Source organism: Oncorhynchus keta, chromosome 14 (genome assembly GCF_023373465.1).
Source record: "Oncorhynchus keta strain PuntledgeMale-10-30-2019 chromosome 14, Oket_V2, whole genome shotgun sequence".
NCBI lineage: Eukaryota > Metazoa > Chordata > Actinopteri > Salmoniformes > Salmonidae > Oncorhynchus > Oncorhynchus keta.
The window spans coordinates 41,776,875-41,791,601 of NC_068434.1; the positions used below are offsets into that span (position 1 = coordinate 41,776,875).

The 14,727-nt window shown below is 42.5% G+C and overlaps 1 protein-coding gene across 1 annotated transcript in view; it reads right to left on the reverse strand.

Moving 5' to 3' along the window:
- The window catches only part of nsmfb (NMDA receptor synaptonuclear signaling and neuronal migration factor b), a 37,374-nt gene extending 24,824 nt beyond the window's left edge, over positions 1 to 12,550 (reverse strand). Inside the window, exons 1-3 of the mRNA XM_052461780.1 lie at positions 12,183 to 12,550; positions 2,626 to 2,687; positions 1,317 to 2,087 (exon numbers count right to left, since the gene is read on the reverse strand). Coding sequence (XP_052317740.1) covers positions 1,317 to 2,087; positions 2,626 to 2,687; positions 12,183 to 12,253 — 904 coding nt within the window. The 5' untranslated portion in view covers positions 12,254 to 12,550. The remainder of the gene's footprint in view (positions 1 to 1,316; positions 2,088 to 2,625; positions 2,688 to 12,182) is intronic.
- Between the last annotated feature and the right edge of the window lie 2,177 nt (positions 12,551 to 14,727).

Sequence of the window (14,727 nt, forward strand, 5' to 3'; positions counted from 1 at the left end):
CGGGCCCTGGGAAAGAACATTTTAAAGGCTCGCCTTTTTGGGTTGTTGATTTTGGGTTGTTGCAGCTTTAACGTTAATATCCTGCAATTCTACACAGTTTTGCATGAGGCAGATAGACAACTTTGGTGTTTTAAAGCTTAAAATACAGTGAATTTATGAAAAATAAAGATTGTTGGGGAATACAAGAAGTATTGAGTTGTAAAATCTATCATTTTTATTTTACCTTTATTTAACTAGGAAAGTCAGTTAAGAACAAATTCTTATTTTCAATGACAGCCTAGGAACAGTGGGTTAACTGCCTGTTCAGGGGTAGAACGACAGATTTGTACCTTGTCAGCTCGGGGGTTTGAACTTGCAACCTTCCGGTTACTAGTCCAACGCTCTAAACGCTAGGCTACCTTGCCGCCCCAATTGGTGTACCGTGGATACCAAAATCCCTGTGAGCCTCCCAGGCTCATGTTAACCCAGGGTTAAGAACATAAATTCTAGTTGAATAATATTACATTGTATTGTATCACTCACTCTACACTTATTCCACAGATCTTGGCCAAAATGTGTTTAATCTGTTGTTAGTAATATTCATAAAAAATAAAAATAATGATGAGTTTATATATATTTTTACAGTATATAGTACCAGTAAAAAGTTTGGTCACACCTACTCATTCAAGGGTTTTTCTTTATTTTGACTATTTTCAAACATTGTAGAATAATAGTGAAGACATCAAAACTATGAAATAAGACATATGGAATCATGTAGTAACAAAACAAAATGTTAAACAAATCAAAATAGATTTTATATTAGAGATTGGCTCAAACACATTAAGGAAAGAAATTCCACAAATTAACTTTTAACAAGGCACACCTGTTAATTGAAATGCATTCCAGGTGACTACCTCATGAAGCTGGTTGAGAGAATGCCAAGAGTGTGCAAAACTGTCATCAAGGCAAAGGGAGGCTACTTTGAAGAATCTCAAATATAAAATATATTTGGATTTGTTTCACATTTTCTGGGTTACTACATGATTCCCTATGTGTTATTTCATAGTTTTGATGTCTTCACAATTATTAGTAAAAATAAAGAAAAACCCTTGAATGAGTAGGTGTGATTGAGATTAAGATTTAGCTGCGGGCCCCACTGTTTGAAGCAACATCATTGTTGTTGTAATATTACAAATGGAAACGCTTTGCGTTTGAGAAAAACATTCTGTTCCAAATTATTCTTATCATAGTGGACAAGGGATGGCGATAAAGAGATATATAGACACCTAAGGCCCCACTCCCCTCCATTCTTCCCTCCCCCTCCTCCTCCTCCTCACCTCTCTCCTCAGCAGTGCCTTGTCTGTCTCTGTCTCGGTCTTCGCTGTACATCCTCTCCAGCTTCTTCCTTTGTTTGCCTCCGTCTTGCGGGGACGTCTCCAGATCCAGGGAGCGCTGGCTCTGACATGGGGCCCTGATGCAGGTCACAGACTCTGGGGTGCAGTCCTCCCGCGAGCCCCCCCTCCGCACCCCCCAGTCCCGGATGTTATGGGCGCTCCCCGAGCTCTGCAGGGGCTGGGACTGGGACCTGTGGTTCTGTGGGCCATGGTTATGGTTGCCACGGTGATGGTTGCCACCACCACCGCCGCCGTGTTGGTATTTGCTGCCTGGTGGTTGTGGATTGGAGTACGAGGGCTGGTTGGAGGAGGGAGGAGGGGACAGGGGCTGCTTCAGCACCTCCAGCTCCAGGCTCTCCTCGCTGCCTCGGCCCCCTAGCATGCCTCCCTCCCTGGTGATGGTGTAGACCCGCTGGGCAGCTGGCTTCAGGCCCGTCAGACTTCCCTCAGTGGACCTGGGAGGAGGCTGCTGCTCAAAGGAGAAGCTGCGCCCTGCTGAGAGCCTGCGCTTGGACGGTCCTGTGGACTGCAAACTATCTGGCTGCAGGGTGCTGGGCTGGGGATGGAGACAGCTGGACTGGGGATGCAGGGTGCTGGGCTGTGACTGGAGACTGTGGGCCTGGGGCTGATTCTGAGGGTGCAGGTTGTTGTGGAGATGACTGAGGTCAGGGGAGTCTGTGTCTTGGCCGATAAAGGTATCAGACAGCAGGTGATCTGGAAAGAGAGAGAGAGAGAGAGTGAGAGAGAGAGAGAGAGAGAGAGAGAGAGAGAGAGAGAGAGAGAGAGAGAGAGAGAGAGAGAGAGAGAGAGAGAGAGAGAGAGAGAGGGCGAAGAGATGAGCTGTTTGTCTTTTGATCTCAAGGCCTTGGCATCATTTGAGCAAACATCAGGGAGCCAAGAAAGCTTTTGGGAGATGAGAGGGGGAATGAGATGTGAAGAGATGGATGACGGAGAAGGGGAATTGGGAGGGACTTTAAGAGGATAAGTTGAAGGATAGAAGGGGTTTGGCAGACTTGCCTGGTCCTGGGCCTTGAGAAGATATACCCTCTCACAGTAAAATATGCCAATAATGTGGTCAAATTTTCAGAGCATTCTCTGCTTCTAACTGCTATACAGTGAGATGAGAGGAAGGCCGAGTGATGCGGAAGGTTACACGAAATATGAAGACAAGCCAAGTCCTTGGAAATGTACTAGATGAGGTTGAGATGTAGGCTAACAGATGAGGCTGGGCACAGGTGAAGACGTTGCCTACCTGAGCCGGCACGGTTCTCAGGGTGTGTGTGAGACAGATAATCTCCAAAAGCTCTGGCTGCTCTGCAAAAAGAAGCACAACACAACACTGATTAGCACTGGACCACTGGCAGCCTGCCTGCCTGCCTGCCTGCCTGCCTCTCACTGTGAGCCTTCCTGCTGATTCCAACTGAGAGTGATTCACTATTTCAAGGCGTCTCCTACTCAGTAGCTAGCTACGTCCCAAATAGCTTCAGATTCCCTATAGTGTACTACTTTTGACCAGAGCCCATAGGGTTCTGGTTAAAAGTAGTGCACTTTATAGGAAATAGGGTTCCATTTGCGACGTAAACAATGTTTTATGATTGCCTTGCGCAATCATTGATTAGACCTGAACATTTGTCTCATTGACTTGGCTTTACTCTGATTTCCCTATGGAACTGTCTTCTTAAGACGAAACTACTCGGGAAGGTCACTTCACGCTGCTAGTCTATCTATACATCGCAAAAATGTTCATGGTACGTGTTCTACACAGTGGCCATTATTCTCTCCTACAGAAGGTGAAATCCAATATGCAGTGTGTTCCAGACAGGTTTGATATGATTCCTCACGCTTGCACACACATATACACAAATACACACACACAGACAAGCACAGACACACACACACATGCACGCACACACACAAACACACGTAGTCCCGTGGGGAGCACTGGGCATGGAGCGTTAGAAGAGGGACGTGGGAGGCTGAGTATGTACATGAATTCAATCGTTACCTTCGTAAAACTTAAAAGCGCTCCTTTTACATGTCACAAATTCAATCTCCCCTACGGTTTCTTAGCATGGGCCTGGGGATAGATTTGCAATACAAAACCAATGCTGCGTGCAATTCTCTTCTCCAGGTTTAATACTTCCTAATACGATCTCCCATGTACTGTACCACACACCGTAGCAGGGTCATTTCATTCGGTTTTAGACTGTGGTGACAAATGTGTCTTCCATATGGCACCCTACAGTATTTCCTAACAGCGCACTACTTTTCATCATGGGCCACGGGGCTTTGGTCAGAGGTAGTGGACCTATATAGGGAATAGGGTGCCATTTGGGACACAAACAGAGGCGTAGGTTTCCCTTCCAACTGGCCAACTTGGAATGTGAACAGTGCTTCAGATATGGTCATGTGAAGGCTGTACACTGTGCAGACATTTTATTCCAGCTCAGTGCTAAAATACCAGATTGAACTAACAATCAAGACCATTGTTGAATCAGGTTTTAAGTGCTGGGCCTGCACAATCTGCGGCTCCATGACCAACCCTCTGACAAAGGATTTCATACGGAACATCTTTATGAATACTTAAAACCTAATAGGGTGGGTTATGAAATATTACCATACATTTCATTTAAAAAAAAAATGTATTTCCCAATTCCCTTTCCCTTAAAATGTGGAGTGAATGTGGAAATGTTTTATTTAGTGGCTAGAGCTATTGTTCTTGCTCTCTTAATAGTCAACAGAAAAAAAACATGGTCAGCAGTACTAAGTGGTTTAATACTGGTAATTAGATCAACTTTCGAACACAAACACATTTCTACAAACACATTTCTAAGCACGCCCACATAGCTATGCAGACTGCACATAATATTTGCTAGAGACACAGAGGATATAGGCTAACACAAGTAGAGCATGTGCGTACATAGTTACACACATATGACACGCATACATGCGCGCGCACACACACACACACACCTACATAGATACACAGGGCTTTAATCCTCCCCCAGTCAGTGGTGCTGGCTGGCGTTGTGCAGTCTGTACACATCTCCGGGGGATGCTGCTATGAAATGGGATTGCTTTGTTGTTGTAGCCATGGCCCTCTCCCTGCTACAACACACACACTCAAACTAATTAAATATGATGCAGCACGTGTAGCAGCTCTCCCCCTGAAAATGCAGGTTGACATTTATTGGGATGACTCATGTACTGGAGGCAGCTCTGTAGTCACTAGCTGGCACAGGTACAAAGTCATAAATTCCGATTTTAAACCAAACCCTAACCTTAACCACACTGCTAACCTTATGCTTAACCCTAACCACAATGCTAATGTTATACCTAACCCTTACCACACTGCTAACTTTATGCCTAACCCTAACCTTAACCACACTGCTGACCTTATGCTTAACACTAACCTTAACCACACTGTTAACCTTATGCCTAACCTTAACCACACTGCTAACCTTATGCCTAACCCTAACCTTAACCACACTGCTAACCTTATGCCTAAACCTAACCTTAAATGAAGACCAACAAGCTCATTCGTGTTTTCATAAATGTTTCCGATATATAGGCTTGACTCTGCAGCTGGCACATCTAGTGGAAATTGCTTCATCCCAAAAAACAACAACCTGCCCTGAAAAGTCCCAGCAACTGGTAGAGAGAGGGAGAGGAGAGAATGCTATCATCCCTTATCTCTCTGGCTCCACTCCTTCCTATACACATTCTAAAGGGATGTGTGTAAAAAGGTCATGGGGATGACAAAACACATTCACAACAACCACTTCCAGAGGACAAACTGGCATGGAGCCAATCTCTTTGTGGCACTACAAAGGTCCAATACAACACCAACTGATATCTCCCTGTTCGTAGCTCACCTCGGATTGCAATCATGCATATTGAAGTAAGAAAGCGGAGAAGATTATTTCAGAGAAGTGATGTAAACCCAAATGGCATGTTCTGTGAAAGCAAAGCAAACGCCTTTGCTTTTGTCTGTGGTGCTGTGATGTATAGGGAAGTAAACACACTCATGTATGCAGTGGTGTGGTCAGGCAGGAATAGTGTAGCCAAGCCCACACATCCCACTGCTGTGCCTGGGGACATATACATACAGTGCGGTGCAATGTAAATACATCATACTGATGTGTATGCAGAGGGCGGTGACGACAAAATGCATTAGGGGCCGTAATAGAGGACATGAGTAGGGTAACCTGCCCAGGAAAAACTATAGGCCCTAGTTATAAGCCCAGAGTTGTTCCTCATCAGGTAATCAGAAAGGAATCCTGGCCCTTAGACATGAAGAACGAAAAATTCAGCTCAATGAGGTAGTGCCTGAAGTGACAGTCTGAAGCCACTTTTCCTATCTGTGTCAAAAAGCCAGCCTTCGGTGTTCTGGCCCTGGGTGTCTTAGTGAAATCATGAGTGTAGCCCAGTTACTGGGTGTCTCATTGACACCAAACCGGGCTCTTTTATAATGTGTTAGAGTCATTTGGGAAAGAGGGGTGAGTGTTCAAACAGAGTGTTCCTGCTCAGCCACTGAATCTCATCACAGATCTCCTAACTGAGAGGATGACCTCTTTATGAGACACCCTATATATCTCCCTCTCCCCATCTTTCTCACCTTCCCTCTCTCCCTCCACCCCCCCTCTCTCGCCTTTCCCTCTGTCTTCCTCTCTCCCTCTCTTTCCCTCTGCTGCTATTGGACCAGGTCTCCTTTGGAACAGAGATGTTATATCTCAATGAGAGAAAAACACGATGTAAATAAAGGTCAAATAAAAAGAAATACAAAAAATCTCCCTCAGTCCCTCTCTCTCTCTCTCTCTCTCGCCTTCTCTTCTCGACTGTGTTCTCTCTCCAATACAAATACATCCAATTGAGTGAAATGACAAGATGACACAACAAATATCGAGTTGGCCACTTAGCGTCTTGGTTTCTTGTCCTCAATTGCTCTCTCTCTCTCTCTCTCCCTCACTCTCTCTCTCGCTCCCTCTCTCTCTCTCTCTCTCTCTCCCCCTCTCTTTCTCCCTGGGAGTCAAATGGAAATCTCTAATTTGCCTTCCAAGTACCCGCTGGCTGCTTTCTCCGTTTCACTCTCTACACTGAGGTTCCTAGGTGATTCAATTGATGTTTATCAGAGTCCGTAAGAATGATTGCTTTGTAATTGGATTAAACAACAACAACAACACCAGATGTAGGAAATCACTGGGTAGTTAACGCCAAGTAAGCTTAATCAGTATTTTGACCACACGCAGACAGTCTCAGCCTACGGCACCGTGTTCCCTACATAGTGCACTAGGTTTGACCAGGGCCTCTATTGGGGACATGGTGCCATTTGGAACGCACCCTCAGCCCTACTTTGCATAACATGATGAGTTATGCTGAGCGCGAGCGCCGTCGCCGGCCCGGTGTGCAGCGTTAGTTTCTGACCCGCTGTGTCCTGCGTTCCATTCGGCTGTTCCATCTGCCGTTGGCGCAACAGTAACATGGGCGTAATTACTCAGATCAATGAGGGCCAGGCAGCCTCCACTGTACAGGATCACTGTCTCCCTGTGTCATTCCAGTCCAGGCTCCCTCTACAGGCTGTAATCAGAGTAATTACAGCAGCTAGATACCACAGATACATCCCCTCTGCACTGTAATCCCTGCCATACAGAGAGGAGGGGGGAGGGTGATAGGGAGGGAGAGAGAGAGATCACCCACTCTATTTTCATCTGGGAGCCCTAGTCTAAAGTATTTGTTCTCTCTGGATATCGCTCTGTGCCCCTCTGACTGCCTGAGAGCACAGAGAGAAAATTGAACACAGGTTGGGTGAAAAGGCCGGTGGCTTAATTAAGATACATTAGTACTGAGATGGCCTGAGATTCAGACAATAAACACTAGGTGTCAGGCAGACAATTACCTCTCTGTCAGAAGTGGCTGTAGGTTCAGTACTAGGGCAGCATGTGACTGTGTAATACAAAGATTGTGTCCGAACTGGCACCCTAGTCCCTACACAGTGTGCTACTTTTGACTAAAGGGCTCTGGTCAAAAGTAGTTGACTATATAGGGAATAAGGTGCTAGTTTGGACGCACCCACCCCAACGCCAATGTACAATATCCTAATGGAATACACCAAGAGGCTGCTGAACCAGCTATTCGTCACATCAATGCCATGGCACCAGATGCGTTTCAGGCCTGTAATGTGGATGTGGAATCATTAGGAGAGAAGCCAAGATGCGCAGTAATAACCAGAAAGGGCTAATCGTGAGTGTAATGGAGCTAACCTCCACTGTGCTCTCTCTGCTGTGTTCAGCCATACAGTCACTGGTCAGCACTGCTCTGCAAGTGGCCACACATTACATTCTGCCTGGTATGATGAGTAGAGCCAGGAAATGACACTGTACAACAGATGAAACAGTTTCGTCAACACTTCTGGAGTTCTATTGACTTGCATGGCCAGAGAAAGCTAACTTCAAGCCGCCTGCAATAATTGTCCTCCTAACTCTACTAAAATACCCAGTGTAGCCAAGTATACACTTATTCTAATGTTACCAGGCCAAATATATCAATATTTTGCTCCAGTGCATTTTCAGGTACACATATTAGTCCATTTACCTTGATGGCATAAATATACCTCTTGGCTGAAACCACTCTCAGTCCTGTGTCCAGCAACCGTCCAGTCCAGCATTGCAAGATGAATAATAGAACATACCAGAATAAAGAAGTAGACGGTATCCTGTCTGTGTCCTCAACTTGTTACCCATTTTAAACTTTATTCTAGCAGTAAACAAGATATGTCGTAAGATATGTCCTGGGTAACACGGGGTAATTGTCAGAACAAGTGTGTCCATGTTAGCTACATGGAAAAAGTGACCTTCAATGTTTAGTCGCTGCTGCTGGAGACTAATCAGCCAGTGATTGTGATTCTGAGGCAGAAGTGATGTACAACCACACCACCATGACATCGATTGATTTTATAGTCTATCTACAGGTTGGTAAAAAATAATAAAAAGTCCATAACTCATGGAAATGATACCATCGTAGTGTTTAAAGTGAACACTATAGTTAAGGGTGATTGCTTTCTGAAGGGTCTGGAACACGTCTCGGAATCTGTCATAGAAAAAGTGGAAAACACAGCTCTTGAGCTTCAGTCCAATAATATGTGTCTTTGATAATGTTGATCAGTTTGATTGACGGTGTGTGTTAGAGAGACAGAAAGACTAAGATGAGAAACAGAGAAGGAGATGAGAATGAGAGAGTGTGTGAGACAGAAAGAGATTGTGTGTGTGAGTATGTGAGAGAGAGAGATTGAGAGAGAGAGAGGTAGAAAGAGAGAGGGGTAGAGAGAGTGGTAGAGAGAGAGGTAGAGAGAGAGAGGGAGAAAGAAAGAGGTAGAGAGATAGAGTGAGAGAGAGGTAGAAAGAGAGAGGGGGATAGATAGAGTGAGTGTGTGTGTGTATGACAGAGCATAACAGAAAGAGATCAAAAGTGTGTGTGTGTGTTTATGCGGTTGAGGCTGTGTAAGTGGATGTAAAGGTCAGTATGTTTCTGTGTGTGTGTGTGTGTGTGTGTGTGTGTGTGTGTGTGTGTGTGTGTGTGTGTGTGTGTGTGTGTGTGTGTGTGTGTGTGTGTGTGTGTGTGTGTGTGTGTGTGTGTGTGTGTGTGTGTGAGAGAGAGAGAGAGAGAGAGAGAGAGAGAGAGAGAGAGAGAGAGAGAGAGAGAGAGAGAGAGTGATGAAGAAGGAGAGTGTGTAAAATAAATGTTCTGGTACACCATAGATGCCAGAGCCTGTTGGTTGGAAAGCTTAAAAATTATGGAAACTTTTTAGAAATGTGTTGTTGCCTACATGCTTCATGCCATTTGGAAATCAAGGGTTTAGGATTCAATTTTGTGTGCAGTTGATTGGTAGCATTTCATATACCTTTTCATATCAGATCACACACTCACACATATAGGGTTCTTCAGTTTGTTACCATAGGTGAACCCTTTTTGGTGCTAACTAGAATCCTTTGCTTCTACCTAGCACCCTATAACCCTGTATGTAGGGTTCTTCATAGAACCCCCTGTATATGGCTGTACCTAGAACCCTTTACGAAGGGTTCCGCCTAGAACCCTATATGATATGAAGGGTTCTACCAATAACAATTTTATCATCTAAAGGTTCTTCCTAGAACCCTCTATGAATGGTTCCACCAGCCTTATTAGCCTTTAATTTAAAATGATTTCTGACAATACATTACATATATCACAATGCCTTTCTTCGAGGGCCAAGTTATACCCATAATACAGTGGTGTTAGGAAACTCCTGGTTTAGAGGCCACATCAGACCTGCAAATCACATTATGCTGGCTTGCAAAGGGATGTGAAGCTACTATTGGAATCCAGACAGAGATAGGATATCCAACAAGTGGAATTTTTATTCACCCGCAACCTGCATTCAGAATGGCTGCCAGGGTAGAGAAGACTGAATATTGAGACTACCTCAATCATCTATAATACTAACAAATTGGATTAGTTTAAAAAATATATATGCTATTCATCAATGTACATGCAAAAACACAGATATTAAAAACAATTCTGAAGATCACCCTGCAGTAGAGCATACTGGGAAATATGATAAATGCTTATATGTAGAAACCTTCTTGCCTTCCAAACAATCCTTCTTGCCTGCCAAAAGAATCATCAAATAACCCTTTCTTCCAAACACGGTTCTTAGGATGTAAAATGTTCTAGGTAGAAGAACCCTTTGCCTTACGAAGAACCATTGTCTTCCAAAATGGGTTCTTCAGATCAAAATGGTTATTGGTAGAAGCCTTTGGAACCCTTTTTTCTAGGATTGTAAATAACTTATCATGTTAAATACCATAACCCCACCTTGGCTACTGGGCATTAAGAAGCTAGATAGTACAAAGGGCACTGCTTGAGTTACAACACAATAGCCTACAGTAGATAAATGGGTGATTTTGCAATTATGGGCATATGTAACATGTTTGTTTTTTTAAATGCATTAACAGAAATAATTTTCTCATTTTGTCAGGAACCATAAACTGGTAATGCCTGTGACCATTTTATTTGACAATAGATGGACTTCACTCCATTTTTCTCTGTTTCCCTCTACACATGTCGTTACCGTTGCATTATAAAACATTCAGTTTTAGTTTAAAACTGATTGAAAAACATAATGGCTTTTTGGATTATTTGGTTAATCTGACTATAGGTTTTTGGTACCACCACATTTATAAATAATTATTTGAATACCTTAATCCATAAATATGGGCCTTTGCTGGCTGTGCTTGTATACCTGCACGGGGGCTAGCATCAACAACATAATTTCTTGTTCTAATTATGATATCATTTTTATATGAGTTATATTGGGAACATATTTCTACTTGATGTAGACAGATGTGTGATAGTTCATGTTTACATGTGTTTTTTCTTAGGAAATACGTGTACATTAAGTTGGTAATGACTGTGTGGCAGTAATACATTGCATTAGTTGTGTACAGTAAGTGAGTGGAAATCGATATCTAAAATATCATTGATTGCTACAAAGACAGTCAAATATAATTGACTAAGCACTATTGAGCATTTTATACTAAAGGTATACAAATAGTACCTTGTAATGGTAATAATCTGTTCTTTGTCATTACCGACACATTTTGTGGCGGTAGTGACAGTGTTGGTAATGACAATTTGCAACATTTATGGATTTACCTGCCAGACCATGAGGTTTAGTTTGTTAATATGATCAGCTATAAATTCCAACGACAACAAAATGAAGTGTTTTCTTTCAAATAGAGGATATTCTAGAAGAGTTAGAGCCTTTGCTGTAAAGACTATTCTCAGATCTTGACATATTCGAAGTTGCTTTTCTTGAAGATGGAGACATAATAGAATACACTCTCCATGGCATATCCTTGTTCTCCACGGTCAGTTCCCAGTTCATGTGTGACTTATGATAAAAGCACTATAATGTATCGTTTTGTTCAAAGTAATGGTAATGACATAAAATTGTGGGACAACTGTATTTTGTAGAAGAAAAATATATATATTTAGGAGTTATGACACATAACAAATCTATATAGCTTTCATTTATTTGACTCCTTTTCTAACCAGGTGCATTAAATATTTACAAATCATTTTCATGTTGAAATACATAGCAGAAGATCTAAAGTCAGGGTGTGGGACAATTGCCTTCTCAATGCGAAACAGTGGAACACCGGAATAAAATACTTTTGAAAATGACTCAAAAAAGCATATTTGAAAAATTAACAAAACGTTTAAGCTTATTTTAGTGTCAACTTTTATGTGTAAAAGAAAACGCTTTTTTCTTAACATAGTTGCAAAATCGCCCTAATAAGGAGTATTGCCGACAAATAAATGTCTCGGTGGTTTTACTAACTCTTATTGCTCAAAGCATATTTGTTACAAATTCCCATGGCTGTTCAATGACTTGAAAAAAATACATTATCGTTGTAGCTAGCCCAATAAAAATAAAATACATTCGAGGAATATAAATTATGGGCTGATATGATAGCAGATTTATCCATGTAATTAAATAAATAATAGCAAATACTTTTGCAAAGCAGATATTTGATCACACAACCCCACAACAGTAAACAGTGAAACACATTTGATAGGCTATCATTGATATATCATTGTTTATAAAGGTTTTAGCTCGTTTGGAATTACTGCTTGAACAATAAAGCAGAGTCGCTATTCACCAACACCGCTATTCCAACAGTTATCAGCGCCGCAACATGCACCTGGTTACACCCTGCATCTGATCACTATACCTGCCAGCTACGGAGGAGCCCCCGGCCAGGCACTCACCTAACTTTTGCGGTCACAGAAGATATTGCATCGTTCTTTAAAGTCTTCCTTTTGGACACTGCAGTTCCCATGCTGAAGTGGAAACGACACGAGCAAAAAGCCAGATCATTACACTGATGGGCGATCAGATATTAAGGAAATAAAAGCTCGTTGAAAACACGGAGGTAAAGCGGAACCACTCTTAAATGGAAAAACTCCCCCTTTACCCTGAGTTGTAAAAAAAAATGAACCAGTTTTGTAATTTCATAGCCTACTCAATTACGTTCAATCTACAAAATCTATTGGTAACTATGGAAAGCTTGTAGTGGATGACTGTGAGCGCAGGAACAGCGCTGGTGATTCAGAGAGCAGAACGTGCCCGGCTCGGAGCGCGCGGTTGCTTGCGTGCCCCTCGTGTTGTACTCCTTTATTATACACCCACTAGTGGTGAAAAGGTTTCCACTAGTTAATACAACGACAAAGTCTAAATTGGCTATATTGTACAGATTCCCCCCAAAATGTTTAGCTTTTTCCTCTCAATTTAAGATTTGTGTTAAGGGTAATGTTAGCAGTGTGGTTAGGGTTAACGTTAGGTTTAAAATCAGAAGAGAAATAGTAGAAATGGGCGGGGTTTATGACTTTGTGGTTGTGGTAACTAGTGACGACCACGCTTCATTTGAATCAGTTAGTTCCTTTAACATACAGTATTTTGAGGACTGCCTTGGAAGAAGCAATATTTGTTTCACCCGTGAGGCAGAATGCCATACCAATTGAACTCCTATGCTGTTATAGTGTCCCATCAATTTAACATGTATAGGGGACAGATTGGAGTGGCAGCAAGTCTTGAACCTTAAATGGTTGAGCATTTTTCCATGTCCTTTTGGTCTGTTTTGCCCTGTAGTCGCTGCTAGTTTGGTTGCCTTTGTTAGGCCATTAGAAGTGCAAGTGATATAAAACAACACATTTTCATTAACATGCTGTAATGTGTAAACATTTACCTAGAAGCCAACCTGCTTGCACCAATCCATTGTAATTACAGCATACTACTCTGAAATACAAACCCTGCAATGAATTTCATTCATCTATTCATTCCGGTTACAGTAGTATTTACTTTTTTTTTTATAGTATAATACAGTCAATTCTCTGGTATTGTACTGTGTGTCATTACACAGTATTTGCTTTGATACCATATTTGCATTACAGTAGGTGTACTGTAATATGAAATACAGATGTTTACTTGCCTCTGAGCTGCCTGTAAGCTACTGTCAAATTCACGATAACCTCTTTACAGTGCACCATTAAACTGTGGGTAGGCTACTAGCAAAATTATTATTTGTAAAGATGAAGTAAGTCAGCCCTTGTCTCAAAGCAAAGCCTGAATCACCCATCTTGGTTACCTTGTCATCGTCATCAACACAGTATATACAGAGGTGACATCATTGAAGCAAGCATACCAAGCATACCATCCATCTGACCAAATTCTGCATTTCGCTACACTCGCATTAACATCTGCTAACCATGTGTATGTGACAAATAAAAATGGATTTGATTTTGACAGATGTGGTTTAGTGCTGTGGACAACACCCCAAGCGCCAACAGCTATTTCAGCACCATTGACAACTCCTACTCCTCTCGCCACAACAACAGCTTTTTCAGCACCACGGACAGTGTCTATGACAGAAATGCAGACTGTGACAACTGCAGTGCAATCCATTTACAATATTTCACCCCAAACAATACAAAGTGGAGATTCTCAAGCATAATAATCCAGAACTTTTGTCATTGTCTGCATCCGAAATGGCATCTTAGGGGTCTTGGTCTAAAGTAGTCCACTATAAATGGGCCCTGGTCAGTGTAGGGAATATAGGGTATAGGGTGCATTTGGCACGCACCCCAGAACCTTTGTTAGGAAGGATGTTCAGATTATTCGACAGCATTAGCAGCAGGAGTACAGCTGACGGACTCAGACAGGACCTGAATGACTGCTATAGGGAATCTTTCACACCAGATAACATTCTTGCCTCTTTTGACACTTTCTATCCCAAATGGCACCATATTCCCTATATAGTGCACTACTTTTGAACTAGGGCACTATATAGGGAATAGGGTGCCATTTGGGGCACAGCCCTTATTCTAACACAGCTGATGCACAAGGACGTCATCGTAGGTAGGCCATAGGGGTGGTGGGTGAAAAGAGTTGGAGAGAAAGAGATAGGAGGACCTGGATGAAGGGTTATAATTGGTTTGCTATGGACAAATATGAAGACATTTTTGGTGAAAAAGATAAGAGTGTTCTTCAATGTGCCTTCGGTGTATTCTATGAGACAATGGCATTGGTACATTGCTTTACACATACACATACAGTATACAGCATTGTAAGCATGGAGCAGACTATTCTCCACCACCATCTGAGCAACATAAAAAATATATATGTGTGTGATTCCCAAATGGCACCCTGTTCCCTATGTGGTGTACTGCTTCTGACCAGGGCCCACAGTAGTGCACTAGGGGATAGGGTGACATTTGGGAGGCAGTCTTTATCTTTGGATCTACAGGACTGACTGGC